Source organism: Camelus dromedarius, chromosome 19 (genome assembly GCF_036321535.1).
Source record: "Camelus dromedarius isolate mCamDro1 chromosome 19, mCamDro1.pat, whole genome shotgun sequence".
In the NCBI taxonomy this organism is placed as follows: Eukaryota; Metazoa; Chordata; class Mammalia; order Artiodactyla; family Camelidae; genus Camelus; species Camelus dromedarius.
The window spans coordinates 34,056,349-34,077,580 of record NC_087454.1 but is presented as its reverse complement, the minus strand read 5'-3'; the positions used below and the strand labels follow the sequence as shown (position 1 = coordinate 34,077,580).

The following is a 21,232-nucleotide window of genomic DNA, read 5'->3' as shown; positions in this document are numbered from 1 at the left end:
CTGGAGAAGGGACATTTAAGCTGAGGTCTGAATGGTAAGAGGGCTCACCTGTTTGATGAGCATGGGGAAGGAGGGACACACAGCATTGTCTCTGAGGTGGCCTCTGGGGGATGGAGAACAGAAAGGAGGTCTCTATCGCTGGACCAGAGTGAGCAGAGGGTAGAGTTGTATGACATTACAGATGCCCAGTCCCACGGTACTGTGTTTAGGTCTGAGAGGGCAAAGGGAAAATCACTGAAAAGTTTTACGCGGGGAAATTGATGGAATCCGATTTGTGTTTTGAAAACCACTCTGGCTGCTGGGAAGATGATGGATCGTGGAGACCAGAGCAGAAGCTGGGATATCAGGAGGCCAGTTGAGGCCAAAAGTCACGGTGTCTAGGACTGTGGAGGAGACAGTGGAGATGGAGAGAAGAAATGGCGCTGAGCGGACCTGCTGATGGGTTGATTGAATGTTGATGTCAGGCGAGTCCTTCAAGTGTTTGGATGGATCAACCTGGTGCACGATGGAGGGAAGACGGGGAGAGGAGCAGACTTGTCAGGGTGGGCGATGGCAGGAATGTGCTACCAGACAGAGATGTGAAGACGGCAATTTGATATAAAACTTGGGGCTCAGGGAGACAATGACAGGGAGTCATCCTAGAAGGAGGGGTCAGCCCAGGTGGTTGAGAGGCAAAAGCCCAAGAGGACACTCTGTGGTGGGAGGAAGGACGGAGAACATGAGGGACTGAAGAGAAGGCCAAGATGGCTAATGAGGAGAGGACGGTCCAAGCGTGGCGGGGTTCCCAGGGGGCAGGTCTGGGTCAGTGCCATATTCATCGGTGATACCAAGTATTTCAGTGTTTAGCCTCTTACGAGCACTGTGCAGCTGTTTTAGGTTTCTAAGAGGATAGTATGGGTGGGAGGTAGCACCGATAACCACATTTTTTTATCTAAAAAAAAAAAAATCATTGTATGTGCAATGCAGACAACAGGAAGGGTCAAAAACGGGCTTGGGGACACCACTTAGGAGATGCAAGCAGGAGATGGTATAGCTTTTAGTCAGGAGCTGAAGTGGCAACGGAGAGAAGTGGGCAGATACACAGAGAGGAGATAATATCTCTGAGATGAATTGGGGGTGCTGTGCTTTCTTGGTTCTGGGCTGCGTAGATGGAAGGTTGGGTACCACTCACTAGGAGAGGACTAAATCTGGGGGAAAAGATTATGAGTTCGGATTTGATCATGTTGAGTCTGAAGTGCCTTTTTATGCAAAAGGATTTGTGAGGTATGCATTTCCAACTGGGATCAATAAGAATCTCTAATTATTATAAGGTTAGCAAGTTGGAATTTGGCAGGAGCCGTATGAATGGATTTTTCTTATAAGGATGTGTTAAAACCTCATTCAGGATCTGAGCTACAGGCTATTTTGAAAGAAACTCAATTTTATTAATTAAAACTATCAATAGTAATTAACTAGCTCCCACTTATTGAGTTCTTGTCCTGTGGGCTTACTCTGTGTCAGGCAAATACCCAGTATGTTACGTACGTGATCTCATCTAAATCTCTCAGCGCTGTAAGTTAGGTCTTAGCACCTGCATTTTACAGATATGAAAACTGAGGCTGGAGAAGTTAAATGAAACTTCTGAGTTTATAAAGCTAGGGGTTCCTGAGGCTGAATTTTTACCATGGTTTGTCTGATTCCTGGGCTCGTGTTCTATGTATTACAAATATTAAAAACAAAATCATATTCGAAACAAAGTTACTTAGAATCAGTCCTGAGGAGTAGTATTTTCATGAGTTTGGATGAATGATGTATATAATTAGCATAATGTATTCATTTTATGGATAATTTCTTTTTTTAACCTTTTAACAATTTGTGAAATAATTTAAGACTCACAAGGAGTTGCAAAAATAGTACAGAGTTCCCAGGTACCCTTTACTCACCAGTCCCTGATGAGATCTTACATAATCATTGACATTATTGAACCCGGCAAGCTGATACTAGTACTGTATTAACTGAACTACAGATCTTATTAAAATGTTTCTTTAAACATTGACCTACAATCTTCCTACTGTTGAAAGTCAGTTTAATAAGTCTTTCTAACGTATTGTTATGGGTCCAGATTTTACTTGGACCCCTTTATGAATTTTCACCAACAGAATTGTAGCTCTGAATTCATTTGTATATAATTGCTTTATTTTATGAGGAATGTTAGAGTAATATCTTTGGAGGATAAATTTCATTTTGTAAACTCAGACTTTATAAACTTTAACTTTATAAACTTAGGCTCATTTCTTACACTACCAAACAAAGTAACCTTAGCAAGATGTTTGAAAAAATATATTTTCTTTTGTTATATACTATTATATCAGTTTATCTCTAAATTAAATTGGTTTTTTGGATTGCAGATAAATCAAGAGAGATTATATACCTGAATTAAAATGAATTTTTTTTTTTACTCATTACAAGTGTTAAGTATGTTTTACCATGAGTCTTCAAAGGGAGACCATGTGTTCTTTGAAATTAAATGGCTACTATATCAATCCTATGATAAAGGTTTTAGATTTTATCATGGTCATTGGAAGATTTTAAACAGGGCAGGGACAGGGTTCAATTTGTGTTTGAATCTGACTGACACTGTGCGGAGGATTGACTGTTAGGGGGACAAAAGTAGAAACAGAGAGATCAACTGTTACTGCAATAACATTGCCGTCTTTCAGGTGACATGTACTGATGGTTTAGTTCGGGTGGGAGTGATGGAGGAGGAAAGAAGTGGTTAAATACACCTTGAAGATGGAGGCAACGTGATTTGCTGATGGGTTGGGTAAAAGGGAAGAATCAAAGGTCACTGTAGAATTTTTGATCTGAGCAACTGGGTGAAGTGTGGTATAATTTCCCAAGAAACGAACAACCAGAGAAGAGTAGGCTTATGGGGACCCTCCATCCTCAAAGGTTCTCAATGTGTTTTTATTCCCCATCTCATTTGCTTTTTAAAGACAGTGTATATGTTTTATTTACCATTGTGTCTCTAGCACCTACTATGGTGTCTGATACATACCAGTTGCTCAGTCAACATGTGTTGCCTAATCACATGGACCTGTTGCCTGGATGAACATTTACTGGTAAAGGAGACTTTATTGTCAAAACTTGCTAAAATAAGAGCATTAGCAAAAGAGGCAGACAATATAAACTTATGTCATTGAAGTCAATAATGAATGTGAATGCAGAATAAAGTAGACACACTCACTAGGAAAAGCTAGGCAGCAGTGAAAGACTGAACAAAATTGTTTATTAAATGTGAGTTAAAATAAACAAAAATGAATGAAACCCTCATTGTTTTATATATATATATGCTTGAAACATAACACATTCAAGGAATGCATACCTTTGTTCCTGCAATAATGTTAACGAACCAAATTTGTGTCTGCTGGCCCGTGTGCAGAAGAAGGAAAGTACAGCGTTTATTGCTGGGCACCACTCAAGGAGAATGGGCAGCTTGTGCTCGAAATCTGAACTCCCTGATGGCCTTCAGGGAAGGAATTTAAAGGCAGCATGAGGGAGGGGGCTGTAGGGGGCATGATCAGCTCATGCACAATTTTCAGATTGGTTGGCCTCAGGGTGAAGTTTTAAGCATCATCAACTTTCTGGCTTCAACCAGTATGGGGTCTATATGCTTGTGGTCAGCAGTTCTCATCTGGTGGGGGTCTGTTTCCTGTAAAAACAACTTAGGAACGGTGTGTCAGGCCTTTATCTATATCTTTGATGATTCTGCCATGTGGTGGGTTTATAGTCTAAATTGTTACCGGTTTCCCAGACCAACAGCTATTCTTTGTTTCTACGTCTCCACATTTCCTAATCACTAACTCTTGAGCCAGCCTTTTTGAGGCTCAGTGGAGACCTAAGATCCTAGAGCAAAAGCCTTTTACTTCAAAGACAGGGACACGGGGGCTTGTATATCGTTTCAATGACCAAGGGATGGCGAAAGGAAGCTCCAAATATTGTCACTTTTCAAATGAAGATGTGAAACTCAGAAGAGTTAAGTGATTTCTCAAGGTCACACAGTTACTGAGACCTCTCGGATTCGCATTGTCTGCTTGACTGTAAAAGTGTGAGCCTTAATGCATGATGGTGAATTGTCTGAAAGCGGTATTAGAAGTCTTCAGCAAATCTGAGAAAACATCCCTCCTGAAAAATACCTTCATGATTCAAACTGTTTCGCAGTTGAGGAAGAAGATTTCCATTTTAGGAAACCATGTGTAGAAGGCATATACTCAACTCTAGAACTTTTTCTTGTTCCTTTATCTTGTACTTCATGACCACAGAATATCTTTGCTGTCTCTGTGTTGTGTACATACAAGCCAGAAGATTAACTCCATTAGCATTACATTTTTGCAAAAAGCTCTTTTTCTCTGTGTTGGCTTAATATGTCTGCTTTAACCTCCCTGGTGGGAATTGTTGCTTGCAGTGGATTTCCTTTCCTCCCCGAAGTTAGTGGGTGATCTGTGTCGCACAGCCCGTATGCTGAGTACCATCTTTACACTGTTACAGAATTATAGTAGAAGACACGGTGGATTGGCGACCCCACGACAAGATTGTCCTGAGTTCCTCTTCTTACGAGCCTCACGAAGCTGAGGTCCTCACTGTGAAAGAAGTCAAGGGCCATCATATCAGGATTCATGAACGGCTCAAACACCGGCACATTGGTAAGGCTTTGGTTTGTTAGTTAAGGGAAGTGAATGAGCCCAGAAAAACGCGTTCAGTCACCTGCCTGGGGACCTTGGATCTGATCAGTGTTCCAGGGGGATGGGTAATACTTTATTACTGCCCTAGGCTCATCCTAGAAGCCTTTATCTACATCCCTTCATTAATTTTATTGCCTAATTTTTAAAAAAAAAATACTTTGACATCAGGGAATTTTTTAACTTTTTATTTATAATGGGACTTGTAGAAGTGAGCAGAAGGGCTAAGAATCTTGTTCAAGGTCACCGGGCATTTTCATGGCTAAGCCAGAATAAACCTTATGGGAGATGAGTTTCCAGTTCATTTCCTGGCACATTGAATCACACAATCACTTAGAATGTGGTAGTTATTGTAAATAATGACTTCTTCTTCCACACTTAGGAATGTGCCCTTCCTCACTGAAAGTTTATCTTTTGTATTGACTGTTACTGCTACCACCACCAAAGATAGATAGATAGATAGACAGACAGACAGACAGATAGAAGCCAAGTATGTTTTTCTTAAAAAAAAGTACTGAATATTTTAACACACAATATACACTTCAAACATATGGCATATAAATAGTAAATAACCATATTTCCTGGTTAAGTCTAATAAATACATTTAACCCAGGAAATATAGTTACTAACTAATAAAACACGGAAATAGAAGAGTTAGAGGATATCTTTTTGTCTCTGATATGTGAGAGGGAAATATGTGCTTTCCACAGGACTCTGGCTAAAACAGTTTCTAAATCACAGTTTCAGGGATGATTTTGTTTTTAAAGAGTGGCAGGAAAAGAGAAATTGTTAGCAATCTTCGCCAGTAAGATGCAAGGTGAAATGTGAATGGTGGGGCGTGGCACCAACCAGCAAGGCTGAGAAAGCTCCTTCGGGGAGCGATGAGCTCCAGGCCCACCAGGAGAGGGCGCTGCTGCTGCTGCTTGGGTCCTGTCGCTGCCTCAGTTGATCGGGGGTTCCTCCCTCTCGTGAAAGAGGTCCACGGACCATGCACAACCAGACGCGGAAATCTCACACTGATGAATCGAAGGTTGGGGATGCCCCTAATTGGACCCGTCTGCCCTGACATCCTCGCACCAGCCGCCTGTCCCAAGACCCACAGTGATTGAGGAGAAATGAATTCTTGCTCAAACACTCTCACTCTGATCCCAAAGAGAGACCCGGGAAGGCGCTTTTCATTTCTCAGCTGACGTTTGTGGAGAACGCCCGAGGAAAAGCAGGCCTTAATGTTGGGAGGTCTTCTGCGGGGAAAGGAGTGTTTTCATTTGCCAGGTTCCCTGGGTCCCCAGCTGAGGATTTCTGAAATAGGTTTTTAAAGTTTTTTTCTCCCCCAATTCCCACTGCCCCAGGAAGCGTCCACGTGATGGAGGATGGCCGATCTGTTCGTCTGGCTGCTGAGGTTGGACTTTTGACCCGGAATATACAAATCCAGCCTGATACAGCGTGTGGGGGGAGACTGCTCGTGGGGTCCTTCAGGAAGTCCAGCATGGAAGAATTTTCAGGTAAATAAAATTTTAAGTCTCTAAGCATGACCAATTGGGAACCAAGGCATCTGGGACACTCAGAAATGACAACAGTGGGAATTTTCACATACAAAATACAATGTTCAAAATAGTTGCTCCTTTGTGGTCTGAGAAGCCACGAATTCTCCATCCTAATCTGTGCTTAATTATCAGTGTGATGTTAAAATAATACATTAGCTATTAGCACATACGCTCATTTTTACCTCAGAAAAACATCTCTGGCAGATGTGAAATTTCCTCTGCTTTGAAATTATGGATGATTTAATGACCCCTTGAATTTTATCTCTTTCCTGAATTTCTATTACTCTTTCGCAGTAGCATGTGCTATCTGATGGCAGGCCTCATCTCCTGCTATAAATTAATAGTGTACATTTAAAGAAGAATGATTTGCATGTTCTAGACTGCTTTAAGAATCAGTTCAGTTTCTCTCATTTCTTTCAAGCTGTAGCGCTTTTGGAATGCTGCAAAATTATTTGATTAGTACCTTAGTTCTTAAACTTGGATTCCTTCATATGATTGTCCAAAGTCATTTCCTAGTCAAATAAAGCTCCAGCTTAGAAAGTTGCTGTGTCCATAAATATAATAAAGACTTAGAAAGCCAGGCATAAAAGACCTAACCACTTCCCAAATATTTGAGCATAGGACACTTTTGGTGGGCACTTCTGTTTTACCAGTATGGTAAAGGGCAGTGTTTGGTCCTTAAATCAAAGGTTCAGGATTTCTGGTCCTTAGAACAAGCTCTCTCTCCATGAGCCTCGCTCCATCTGTCCTCAACAGAAGTGATTTTGCTTGGCCCTTCCTTCCAAAGGACATTCGGCACTATCTGGAGACATTTTTGCTTGTCACAACTTTAGCAGAGCTTCTGGCACCCAGCGGGGAGTTGCTCAGCATTGTACAATGCACAGGACAGCTTCCCACCAGAAAGGATGATCTGGTCCAAAATGTCTGCGTGGAGGTGGCAGAACCCTGTTCTGGAAGGCTGAGACAGAGGCTGAGTTCTGGATGCATAAACACACAACTACCCAGTAGTTTATGAAGATGGAGGGTTAGGGAGGGAGCACAAGACAGGGCCCCTTTTCACGGAAACTGCAAGAAACCAGGCAGGAGCCTGGTCACAGGAGCAGGAGAGAAGGTCAGTTCTCAGAGCGGAGCATCAGAGCCAGAGGTGAACCACCCGCAGGCCGGACTCGGGCCTGAGCCTCAGCCTGCTGGTTACGGCTCTTAGGTCGTCCCCGGGGAAGGGAAAGGGAATCTGTGTTGGATGCTTCTTTGTGGATCAGGAACCACGCTCCTCCTCACACCTGTTTTATTTCATTTAATCCTAATATCCTTGTTAGAGAGACATTTTATCCTCTTTCTTTGTGGATGGAAACAGAGTCTATCATAAATTTGCCTGCTTATTTGTAAAACTTTGTTATGAGCTTGTGAACTTCTTGAGGGTAAGGTTGGGGCTCTCAGCCCTCTTGTCCTAGTAGAGGAAGTGCTGGGTATTGAGTGCTCAGTAAATGGATGAATTAAATAAACGAAGAGAAGGAAAAGTCATCCAGCTGCCAAGTGGTGGAGGTAGCCTTCAAATTCAAGCCTGATTCTGAAACCCTAGTTAAATTTGCAATTTTATAATCACTTTAGATTTTTTTTTAAGTTGCGAAGGGAGTATGAAGAGTTCCTGTGTACCTTTCATTAGATTTCCCTCTTGTGAATATCTGACACAACTCTGATATGCTTGTGAAAACCAATAAACGAACACTGGTGCATGACTATTGACTGAACACGAGACATTATTGAGATTCTGCGTGTTTCTCCACCAATGTCCGTTTTCTGTTCCAGAATGCAATCCAGGTCCCCGCACTATATTAAGAACCCTTGGATTTTTCTGTACTATGTTCCAGAGCCTGGATGAGGCAGGATTTGCAGGTGTAGGACAAGGTTGCCAGCTACGGGTTGAACGGTTATAGGGCAGAAATGCAGGCCAGGATTTACACGTCTTGCTTCTAAATCAGAGACCTCTGTCATTCTCCTCCTTCTGACCAGTAATATCCAGCAAGGTGTACTCAGAACTGTGATGAACCGAAGGAAAATTAAGAGAAGGGTGGTGAACAAAATCGTTGCTTAATTCTCCATTTAAATACTCAAGACATTTTAAGTATTTACACTTGATTAGTTTGCAATGGTTGATTTAATATGCACACAAGTCAAAAGATCCTGGACAATTTAAAACTGAATTTTAACCATGCAAGTACGACATTAAAAAAAAAAAAAAGGAAACACACTAAGTAAAATAAGAATGATGCATGGCCTTGGCTGAGATTCTAGAACCATGTTCCATTCTGAGAGATAAGCTTTTGCGTGTGGACTCATACCGGCATTGGCGCCCTTTGTGCTGGAGTTCCTGGAGGGCAGGTCCTACGAGCCCCTTCAGCTGTGTGCTGCTGGTGAGGGATACTTCAAATTACGTCCGAAGTGTTATCTCCAGACAAATAGTTTTATCGTTCTGTGAACATTTCCACACCATCTACCAGTGTCTCCTGAATCAGCGTCCTTTGAGGAATTTGGATCTATTGGAATTCTGTTGTCTGACCACAAAGAAGGACACACATACCTCATCCGCCCTCCTCGCAGCAGCCTGGTTCCCTCTGGTCACTGATTTGCGAGGGTTCAGGTTTCTCATCTGTGAAAACGGGGTGGGGAAGGGGGAAGGTGGAGGAGTAAGGGTGGACCAACCATCTTGGAGCTTGAAATACTGTTACTAAAACACCACAGCTCCCTCTGTTTTTATTGAGGGAAATAACTTTATAGTTTACCTTGAACAGTACCTTAAAAAAAAAAAAGAAGAAAGAAAAGAAGTGGCCGATGAGATCTGTTGTTGGCACAGGGCTGTAGCCCAGTCACCGGGATCTCAGTGCAAAGCTGTGTCTTTGACTCCATTTTGTCCCACACTCTTCCCCTCTGTGCTTGTGTGTGAGTTAACCACACAGCCTCTGCATCTGTGCACCTAGGTCCAAGTCCCAGCGTGTTACTTACCACTTCTCTGCCTCAGTTTTCCTATCTGTAAAATGGGGATAATCACTGCACCTATCTTGTAGGAGTTTTACAAAAATTATCAGTCATATGTGTTATCACTCATATGTGAAATCTAAAAAAAAAAAAAAAAGAAAAAAAAGGACACTGTGAACTCATCTACAAAACAGAAACAGACTCACAGACATAGTAAACAATCTTATGGTTACTGGGAAAGGGGGTGGGAAGGGATGAATTTGGGAGTTTGAGATTTGCAATTGTTAGCCACTATGTATAAAAATAGATTTAAAAAGGTTTCTTCTGTAGAGCACAGGGAACTGTATTCAATATCTTGTAATAACCTTTAATTAAAAAGAATATGAAAACAAATATATGTACATATATGCATGACTGGGACATGATGCTGTACACGAGAGACTGACACATTGTAACTGACTGTACTTCAATAAAGAAAGAATGCATATATATGGTATGCAGAGATATGTAGATACATATGGCTAAATATAGTGCATGGTTTGCAATGAGTGCTTTTTAGAGTTAGGTGTTATATTTATCAATTCACTTCATTTTTCCTCAATGCTCATATTATTTTCTATTTTATCAAGAGTATATACACTGATAAATTAGTGCTCATATTTTTAAATCAATCTAGTGGCTGTATTTTATACTGTTTTAACAATATCTGCTTAAAATAGGATAAGTAGAATTCCCAATGAGACTGAGTAATTTGCTGTCCTTTCTTGACATAAAAAAAATGTAGAAAATCCTGTTATTTATGAAAATGAAACAGGGAATATTGCATGGCTAGGACTAGAAATAGAGAAAAAAATTATTCTTTAAAGTCACTTAAAATATGTTACTGCTTCTATTATGTCTTAATCAGGAAGCATGTATTGAATATCATGTTTCTGGACATAAATTGAGCAGAAGTTTTGCACTTAAACTCCTCTTAAAAAGGTTTAAAATATTGTGTGTAGTTGGCCATTATTTTCACTCATGTGGTATCTTTGTGGGGATGATTATGGCCTTTCCACATGGGGTTACTGAGAGGAGACCTGACTTCGAGGTGAGTGGCCCCCATTCTCTTCTTTCTTAGCCGGTCCCTTGACCCAGCCCTGCAGACAGGTGCACAGCATCTTTAAGCTAGCTGTGCCCATCTGCAAAGCCTATCTCTTTCCTGTGTCTCTTTCCTCTCCCCCATCCTATCACCAGGCTCTTCAGAAGGCACAGGAGACTTTCTCAGGCCGTAGTGTGATATTTTTAATGATTCTTATTTTGTTGGTGAGACTCAGTGGTGTGCGGGATAGTGCTGGCGCTGGAAATAAACTATTGCCTTTTAATGAAAAACCTGCATCTCCTGATGCCGATGAGTGGCCCATGCTTCCGCCTTTTGGAGGGAGGGAGGAAGAAAGTACCTGATGCCATGTGTTTGGCTTGCAGGTGTCCTTCAACTTTTCAATGTGGAAATTCGGAACTTGGGGTCGCCGTTGTATTCATCCATCAACCTCACCAACGTGTCAGCAGGATCCTGGATAATATCTTCGACTCTGCACCAAAGCTGCGGTGGGGGCATTCGTGCAGTGGCCAGTCGTGGGATCATTTTAAATGACAATCTGGTGTTTGGCACAGTGGGCCACGGCATTGATTTGGAGGGTCAGGGCTATTCTCTCTCCAATAACCTTGTGGTTCTCATGACACAGTCAGCATGGTCTACTGTGTGGGTGGCAGGAATCAAAGTGAATCAGGCCAAGGACGTCCACCTCCATGGCAACGTTGTGGCAGGATCAGAGCGACTTGGGTTTCACGTCCGGGGCCACAGGTGCTCCTCTCCCGAAGCTCTCTGGTCTGACAACGTGGTGCACTCATGTCTTCATGGCCTCCATCTCTATCAGGAGTGTGGACCTGACAACTGTACCAGTGTCTCTGGCTTCTTGGCTTTCAAGAACTTTGACTATGGTGCCATGCTGCGTGTGCAGAACAGCGTGGAAGTAGAGAACGTCACTCTGGTGGACAATGCTGTCGGCCTTTGGGCAGCAGTGTATGTGTCTTCTGCTCCACAGTGTTACATCGAAAATGTATGGATTGTGCTGAAGAATTCAGTCCTTGTGGCCACAAGCTCATCTTTTGACTGCATTCAGGACAGAGTCAAGCCCCGCTCTGCCAACGTGACCTCGGCGGATCGAGCTCCTTCCAATCCCAGAGGGGGTCGAGTTGGTCTTTTGTGGCCTGTGTTCACCTCCGAACCACATCAGTGGCCTCGGGAGCCGTGGCACAAAGTGAGGAGTGGCCGTTCCATTTCAGGCATCATAAAACTTCAAGGTAGGATGTTTGCGTTTCCAAGCAATGTTGTTTCATATGTCTGTGCTTAACATCTTTAATAGTATTTTGAAATTATATCCACTGGACCGTGTAGTTCAGTGCTTGTTCAGTGGACCACCTGCTGGGTACTGGTAACCACCATGGCGGTTTATGATGACAGTGAGCGATCCCTTTAAAAAGCCATTTCTTTATACATGTTGAAGAAATGTACAGCCATTATTTAATTGGATTATATGACTAATCTCGTATGGTAGGCGTTATTTTTCCTATTACACAGAGGAGGACGCTGAGACTCAGAAGTTGTGCCTCACTGAGGTTAAGTAGTTGGTGGGGCAGCGAGGATTAAGTTCAGTTATACTACAGCCTATGCGGAGAGTCCTCTGTAAGGTCTCTTCTGTTACTGTTGTACTCTCTCCCCACTGGATCTTGATCAAACCTTTGATGGTAAGTATTGGTCTCAAGACTTCAGTGTGTTGGAATTCAAGAATGAAAGATATCTTAAGTCAAGATCAACGTAAACTCCTGGAACTACCCTGGAGATATGTTAGTATAAGAAATTTTGGTTGTGTAGTTGATATTTGTGGTTGGTAGTGATATGATCTAATGTTACGATACCTTGAATTTTTTTTTTCAGATGTGACCTTTTCTAGTTTTGTGAAGAGTTGCTATAGTGATGATCTAGATGTCTGCATCCTGCCCAATGCAGAGAACACTGGAGTTGTGCATCCAATAACAGCAGAGAGGACCAGGATGCGAAAGATCAAAGATAAAAACAAGTTCTACTTTCCTCCTTTACAAACCAGGTACCAGTTTTGATATTTATAATGAGCCATATTTAGGAAGTATGTGGTCATTCTCCAAATACCTAAACAGTTTTTTTTTAAAGGATAAAATCATCAGTGAGAGTAGAAGTAAGTCCTTTTAGGAAGATATGGTGGACTGATTGGCTCCAATTCTTTACCCTTCTACATTCATGCCCTTTGATATATGATTTTTGCAATTTCTCTCACTAACAAGGTGGAGGCTCTCTCTCTTGGATCTGAGATTCACTGTGTGGCATCTTCTGGCTAACAAATGGGGATGTGATGGGGTGCAAGTTGTACTGATATTGTTTAATTGTTCTGTCATTATTAGAGATACTTCTTTGGGATATTTTCAAAGTCAATGGAAAAAAAATTGACGCTAATTCCTGAATCTTCCATGAAGTATGGTGTCACTAGTCTTCAGAAGAAGGCTTGGGAGCCCTTGTGCAGGGACTAGTGGATAGAAGGAGACCATGTCTGCTGTCAGGAATAATGAACGATATGGCTTAGACACGGAGCACGTGTAACTCCTGTTCTTGAACATACAAGCTGCGAGTTTTATTCAAGAATCCAAAAACTAGACAAGGAATTCTTTTTGCCATTAGAGGAAGTTGGAAAGTTAGAAGCAGGGAGAATGGGTTACTTTTTCCTCCCCTATAACACCGGGGAAAATGTCTTAAGTTGGAAGAAAAGAATCAGGAATAATCACTCTAATGTCATCATTCTAAGTGAGTAAGCCAGAAAGAAAAAGAAAAATGCCACATGATATCACTCATATGTGGAATCTAAAAAAAAAAAAAAAAAAAGACACAAATGAACTTATTTACAAAACAGAAACAGACTCACAGACATAGAAAATGTTTTTATGGTTACCAAAGGGGAAAGGGTGGGGGATAAATTAGGAGTTTGGAAATAGCAGATGCACACTGCTGTATATAAAATAGATAAACAACAAGGTCCAACTGTTTAGCACAGGGAACTGTATTCAATATCTTATTTTTTTTATTGAGGTATAATCAGTTTACAATGTTGTGTCAATTTCTGGTGTACAGCACAATGCTTCAATCATACATGAATATACATTCATTTTCATATTCTTTCTCATCATAAGCTACTACAAGATATTGAATATATTTATATATCTTATAATAACCTATAATGGAAAAGAAGATGAAAAAATAACATGTACATTTATATGTATGACTGAAACATCATGCTGTACACCAGAAATTGACACATCATTGTAAACTGACTGTACTTCAGTTAAAAAAAAAAGAAAGTTTATGTGTTTGGTCCAACACCAGTCTCTTTTTGGTGACTATCCCTGAATCATTTTTGGAACCTAAACATTATTAGGTACACAATTTGTGTTGTTCTGTCACTTTTTTTCTACTGTCCAATTTCCCTTATGTTCATGTCTTACCTATGGGATCAAATAGTTGTAAAGCTAAATGATATTAGCATCTGATTCTTTGTACTATTAATACCTGACACCTATTGGCATGCAGTAAATACTTAATATTATAACCAAGGTTACCTAAAATATTAGACCAGCGGAAATCAGGTAAATTCTCTCGAATTCAATGTTTTAATTGCCAGTAAGTTGTGTATCTACCCTAAATTCTGAATGTATAAGGAACCATGTCTATTTTTATCACCACTGTATTCCCCAGCCTACAAGCAGTAGGCTTTCAAGATATTTGTTGAATGAGAACATCTTTTTTTTTTACCTTGTTTGCATATAGCACAAATATAATTGATATTATGATGATAGTCTTAGAAGACTGCAAGGCCTGAAAGTTCCATAAAGCAATGATTACATCATGTTTAGTAGATATTAGAGTTAGGAACATTTTATTGTATCTTACATCTTAGAAGGTTAACAATTTATGTAAAGATTACCTATCTAGATATTCAGAATATTTGGTTAATAAGTGTCTTTTCTTCCTTGAACATATAAATTGGAAATAACATATTCTATAGAGTTTTCTTTCTTATCTATATAACATATTGTTAATAACAAAATTCTCTTGAATTTATTTTTCCTAAGGTCAGCACTACCAATCTATACTTCCTTTTCTCTGCTCATCATAGAAATGAGAGAATTGCTTTCTCTCTGTCTTCGCAGGAAAGATTTAGAAACACTGATCTGCTCTGAACCAGATTGCGAAAGCCCCAGAAGATATCTCTTTAAGGATCTGGATGGGAGAGCCCTGGGTCTACCTCCACCAGTTTCTGTATTTCCTAAAACCGAGGGGGAATGGACTGGATCCTTCTTCAACACAGGTCAGTGCTCTCTGAACTCGCCACCGCCAGTAGGGGGAGCACGAGTGTGACGGAGCTGGTCGGGCTGTGTGTCCAGTGGGAACAAAAATCCTGGAGAACTGAGTGAGCTCTAGAGTTGTGTCACAGGCATGTCGAGTGCTTAAGAGGTGTCACAACAACACTGTTTTGCCCTCCATGAGATTGCCTGTGTCTGTGTCAAAAGTCTAGGTTCCCGGCACACCCCTGTGCACAGGTGGAGGGAACAGTCTGCTCTCTGGTCACCTGGGCCCAAAGCAGTGCTCTCTGTGCTCAGCATTTCACGGCATCTGCCATGGAGCCACCTCCTCTGGCTTCTGAGTCTTTCTTTGTCGTTCATCAGAGCCGCACACTCTCACTGTGGAAAGCTGGGAGAGTAGATGCATGCTTTCTTCTTTGCCTGCCTTTTCTCCATCTTCTAACTGTCGCTGGGGGACTGCGATCAAAAGCCCTCCTTATTCTTCCTGCTTTTACAACTGCAGCCCATTTGGCCATCAGTTTTTGTGGCTGGACCCCTGAAGAGATCATTGTCTTTCTTCTTTCACTAATAATGAGACTCTGAGTTTTTTTGTTCAGGTGGAAACTGCTGCAAACAGATCTAAAGAACTTTCCCAGCCTTCTTCCTATGTCATGGGCTGATGCTTTTCGGACCTCTTTTCTAGTCTCCCTTTCTCCTTTTAAGTTCTGAATGTATGAATATTCTAGGGCTCTGTCCTGAGACCTCTTCTCTTCCTATCCTGCTCCCAAGCCCGAAGCTGCAATACCGTTCAGTGCTAATGACCTCCAGTTTGTGTCTCCAGCCCAGACTCCACCGTGAACTTTGATCTGTTCCATCCAACTGCCTCCATTGGGAATTATCATTGGCAACATGCCCCCAGTAGGATTCTTGACCTCTGCCCCCATCCACAACCTGCATTTTGCCCGTTGACCCTACCTCAGTAATTGATACCATCATTCATGTTGCTATTTAAGTAAAAAAAAAAAAAAAAAGGAGCAATCCTTTATTCTTCTTTTTCCTCACCCAAGCTCTCCCACTTCTAACCATCGTCATCTCTCACTTGACTAGTCTCCTAACTGATTTTCTTGCTTTCACTTCTGTACCTTATAGTCTTTCCCACACAGTAGCCAAAGTGATATTTTCAGCGTTCCAGTGGTTTTCTACCACTCAGAATCAAATCCAAAGTACGAGTGTATGAGTCTTGTAGTTTCTGGTTCCTGCCTGTCTCTCTCCCTTCATCTTCTATGATACCCTTTTGACTTACTCATCATGGTTTTATTTTCCCTTTAATATGATAAGCTTATCCCTACCTCCCGGCCTTTGCATTGGCTAGTTCCTCTGCCTGAAATAGCCTGGTCTCACTTCTTTGCAGAGCTGGCTCCTCTTGTTCAAATGGCAACTCCTCAGGAAAGCCATCCCTGATTGCCTGGTCTAAAATAATTACTTCTCCATTATTCTCTAACCCTACTGTGCCTGCTTTATTTTTTGTCAGCATTCCAGTACTTGGAATCATACTATAACTGTGCTTGTTTAGTTGTTGACTTACTGTTTGCCCTCTTAGAATGCAAACTGGGTGAGGGCAAGAATTTTGCCCTGTTCACTGCTGTGTATTTGGGGGATGCTCAACAAGTATTAGTGGGTGGACTGATGAAATGAATGACTTCTTGATAACCAAGTGGAATATCAATGCTGTTTGCTCCAAACCACTTAAGAACATACAGGAAAAATTGGGGCCCTAGATGGTTGGTTTAAGGATTTATCTCTAATATGGGGTCCTGGGACCAAGACATTCTATGTATCATTTTATTTGTTTCCACCTTTCTTCCATTAGAACTATTACTGTTTTATAGCACTTAGCATTTAGAAGAGTTTCTACATAAGTCTTTTAATTACCATGCAATTTCATGCTTCAACACTTTTTCATGCTTTCCTTAAAATTTTTTGCAGGTTTGAAGGCTTATCTTTGCAACAGAGTGACATGCTATGGATTATAGGATGGTTTATAAAAAGTTAATGCTGAGTGCATGAAACATGCCAAACAAGTACTAATTTTGATATGCTGGTGATATATGTTGAATATAACCGGCAGGTTCATTTTTTTTGCACAAAAATATGAAATTCAAGGAATTGTACCTATTGAAAAAATAAATGCAGGGTAGTAAATGGGAAAAAAAGATAGGAAGCTGCTCTCTCATTTACTCCTAGAATCTACTCAGATAGCTTTCTGCCGAAAGTTATTCCCTTGGCTTAAAGAATCCTCCCACGTTAGAGGTGTTCATCAGGAAAATATCCTCGTGCTTTAAAATAAATACACGAATCATTGTGGGGATTTTCTGAACTTGTGGTTTTGCTGAAGCTTCTCTTTCTGTGGAAATAGTAGCCAGGGATCTGTATCTCAGTGTATTGAATAAAAATTACCAATTCAAAAAAGAATAAGGACTAAAGATAATGTCTTAGTTTGGGTTGCCCCAGGCGCAGACCCTGATTCAAGGCTGAGGATCCAAGTAGTTTATGATGGGGGTGAAATCAGGGTTCTGGAGAAGTGGGGCAGTGAGACAGGGAGAGGAATGAAGCCAGGAAAGGATGTGTCATCCATCCGACTGGTCACCACCGTGAACAACTGGAGCTCACGTCTGGTGGGGAAGTCCAGGAGGCCATGGGAACGTGAGCCACAGCTGTCCCAGCTGAGCTGTGGAGACGCTGAGTTGTTTATACTTCAGATCCCTACTCTTCACTGGCTGAGGGATGCTCCTGGGGTCATTAACTCTCCAGCTTTTTGGCTTTTCCAGAATAAGCCAATTGTGCTCTTTGCTGTGGCCAGGAAAACCTTTCTCAGAAAGGAGTCATAGGTGTTCATGGCAGCACTATTTACAATAGCCAAGACATGGAAGCAATCTAAATGTCCATCGACAGATGATTGGATAAAGAAAATGTCACACACACACACACACACACACACACAATGGAATACTACTCAGCCATAAAAAAGAATAAAATAATGCCATTTGCAGCAACACGAATGGACCCAAGGGATTGTCATACTAAGTGAAGTAAGCCAGAAGGAGAATGAAAAATACCATATGATATCACTTATATGTGGAATCTAAAAAAAGAGACATAAATGAACTTATTTACAAAACAGAAACAGACTCACAGACATAGAAAACAAACTTATAGTTACCAAAGGGGAAAGAGGGGAGATGGATAAATTAGGAGTTTGGGGTTTGCAGATACACACTACTATATGTAAAATAGATAGATAGCAGGGTCTTACTGTACAGGACAGGGAACTATAGTCAATACCTCATAATGGCCTATTAATGAAAAAGAATACAAAAAGGAATATGTGTATGTGTGTGTGTGTGTGTGAATCACCATGCTAAACACAAGAAATTAACACAACATTGTAAACTGATTTCAATTAAAAAAAAGAAAGGAGTGCCACGTTTTTGCAGTAGCTGTCTTTAGTCTTTGATATGCGAAGGTGAGTGCCAGGAACACAGGGTGGGTGGCACTGAAAATATCTCTTCCAAACAGGAACTCAAAAATGTCCATCAAATACTCCAGGGGTGAATAACAGTGTTCTCTCCATGAACTCTCAGGTGGTTGCTTACCGTGTGCTGTGAATACACTGCTTAGGCACCAACATGCTCTTGCTGCTGGTTGAAAAGCTGTCATTTTTATTTTTTTCACCCCTCTTTGTCTTGGTTGTGAAGCAGGATTCAATGGTCAGACTCCGGCAGGTATTATGACATTACATACTACCAACCATCGCATGGGCACGCGTGTGTGAGTGGCTGGGGGAATCCTGGAGGTGTGTATGGCGGACTGCATTAAACTTCTCAAGCTTTAAAGATTTTAAACGAGGTTGCTATAGGTACCCACTGCAAGGATTCCCACAGTAGGATCTGCTGTTTACTGCACTGAAAATACAATCCATGTCCCCTTTCAGTGAAGGAGGCGGCACATTGTAAATGGTGCTTTCCAGGTACTAACAGGACCGTGGTGTTTTCCTGTGACTTCCAAAACAGGAATAGAACCCTCCTTCCCTAATGCAAGTCCCTTTTAATTTTTTAAACCAATTTCTTCTGTGCTACTTTCTGATTCCTGTCCCCAGTCTGGTAGAGGAGAAACGTACACATTTCAGCCTTAAGAGTGTAAATGTGTTTTATTATTTTTCCTCTTGGAGTCAAGAATCTATGACCATCTCTGAAACAGGGAGAGCAGCGAAGCGGGTGGAAACGGAGACCGCTGGAACCAGCTCTCATGTTTATTGCAAATGGTGTGGAGCTTCACACACCTTTCGGCCTCTCTCAATTTTATTAACCAACAGTCTGGAGTCCATTGCCTCTGAGGTTTATTTTAATTTGAAAAATACTGATTTTAGTTGCACACAGAAGTTCACATGCAAAATTCAGACAGATATCCACAGGTTCCAGCATATTGTTCTAAACTCTGGCTTGGGGAGCAAAAATTATCCATGTGAATCAGCTATGAGGAAGACTGTGCCAGTGGGTTTTGCTATCTGTGTAATGCAGGGTGTGTAGCCAGGGGAAAAGTTTGCTGTTAAATTTGTTTTGTACTTATCTGTAAGTTTGCATGTGCAGCCAACTTGGAAACACGCATGGCAACCCAGGGCAAGGCAGCTAATCCCAAGTAGGAGATCCTCTAAGCAGAATTTGCATTTCATTCTGGAAAGAAGATTTCTTTTGATTTGTGGAGGCATCTGATAATCTGAAAATCCAAAATTGTTTAGAAAAACAAAGCCTGGAAATGAACATCCCACTTAGGTAGGACTAGATAGGTATCAGAGCTTTCTGCTCTGGCTTCTGGCTCACTTCCTGTCTGTCCCAGGCTACAAACGGATGGCGTCACCTCTTAGCCCAGCTCCTACCTGTGGGGTCCCGGTGTCATCGGGAGAGGACGGAAAGAAGCCGGAGCTTTTGTTTCAAGGGCAGTCTACAATTTCTTAGCCATGAGGTCGAAAGTAGAAAGGGGGTATAATGGCAGTTAGCGTTCCTTGGGCATCCTTCTGCATGCTAAGTGCTGCAGTTGGCATTTTCATTTATTCAGCAAGTGCATTTGGGCCATCTGTAGGCTATGTGCCTTTCTAAGGATGGGAACTGTAGTTGTGAACAAGACAACACTCCTGCTCTCATCAAGCTTATGTTCCAGTGGAGCTACATCTGCATCTGTATCTGTATCTCTATCTCTGTCTGTATCTCTATCTGTGTCTGTATCTATACTTATATCAAAATCTGTATCCATGTCTCTGTATATCTACATAACTATACATCTATATCTATGAACAAATAAATAAAATATTCCAATAGCGATGAGAGGTATGAAGAAAATAGAGTTTTTGGCTAGAGGGTAGTTTGAGGTATGCATGGTGTGTGTGGGTGTATGAGGGAGATGCTATTGGAAATATTCGAGTTTCAATTCCAGTGAGGCCTGAGTGAGGAACAAGGACTCACTGCTCTGAGCAGAGGCAGAAGCTTTCCAGGGCATGGGACCAGCCAGAGCAGGGGCTCTGAGACCAGAATGGCCTCGGTGCATCTGAGGGGTGGGCAGAGGGGAGACCAGGGTGAGGGGTGCTGTGTTAATGAGACGGGACGTCGCTGCAGGTGGCCAGGGTGTAGCCCCTTTATCGGCCAGAGAAATTTAAGAAGATGATGTTGGAAGGTTTTAAAAAGATGGGGTTGGGATTTTATGCACTCTCTGCAAAGATCGTACAAGCTGCCATGGAGCGAGTGGGTCATGGGTGGGAGCAAGGCCGGGAGCGGGCGGCGCGTTTAGAAAGCTGGGGGTGAGATGCCTTCCTCCACGCGTGGTCCAGCGCCCTGTGCCGCCCGCACTCTTGCCCGCATCCAGTGAGGCAGCGACGGAGACATAGCACGTAGGACTGTGGCAACTTGACAGAATAGTTTTATGTCTGCTGAATCGAACAAACAAACCTTAGGGCTTTTATTTTGTGTGTTTAATTTGGCTGATAATCTACACTGTATTTTGAAAGAATTCATCCTCAATAGACTGGAAATTTGGAAAGAAGCAAACACAGCAAAATGAGAAACCGCCTCCTCATTCGCTCTCCTGCTCTTGTTCTTCTTTAATTTAGGAGGTGAATTGGATGTGCTTAGGACCGTGACTCCCAAAGCTGGCTTATGGTCAGACTCATCTGGGACATTACACATTCGCTTGCATATGAGAGGACTTTGAGCCGATAGATGTGTGAAGCCCAGGCCGCTGCGTTTAACACGCACACAGACCCTCCCCAAGTGATTCTGCTGTGTCAAGGCTTGAGAATCACTCTTACAGACTCATGTGCTCCCTTTGGAGAAAATAGAGAAGATGTGAAGAAGACAATTAATATCTTTAATTCAAAAAGTGGATAGTTTCAATTTCTCATGAATAATCAAGAATTAGCTCTCTGTGCCAAATACCAGGAGACATAGGCATGCTTGCTTATAAACACACTGGACACATTTCTGAAAGGGCAGAGAACATTAGGAAGACACAGTATTTACAATCTAAATTAAGTCTTTGCATCAT

General features: G+C 41.7%; 1 protein-coding gene across 9 annotated transcripts in view; it reads left to right on the top strand.

Moving 5' to 3' along the window:
* PKHD1 (PKHD1 ciliary IPT domain containing fibrocystin/polyductin) overlaps nucleotides 1-21,232 on the top strand; it is a 368,588-nt gene that overhangs the window by 263,311 nt on the left and 84,045 nt on the right. For all 9 annotated transcript variants that reach the window (XM_064476570.1, XM_031434550.2, XM_064476573.1 and 6 more), the window contains 5 exons: nucleotides 4,528-4,682; nucleotides 6,068-6,220; nucleotides 10,700-11,578; nucleotides 12,213-12,381; nucleotides 14,510-14,667. In XM_064476570.1, coding sequence (XP_064332640.1) covers nucleotides 4,528-4,682; nucleotides 6,068-6,220; nucleotides 10,700-11,578; nucleotides 12,213-12,381; nucleotides 14,510-14,667 — 1,514 coding nt within the window. The remainder of the gene's footprint in view (nucleotides 1-4,527; nucleotides 4,683-6,067; nucleotides 6,221-10,699; nucleotides 11,579-12,212; nucleotides 12,382-14,509; nucleotides 14,668-21,232) is intronic.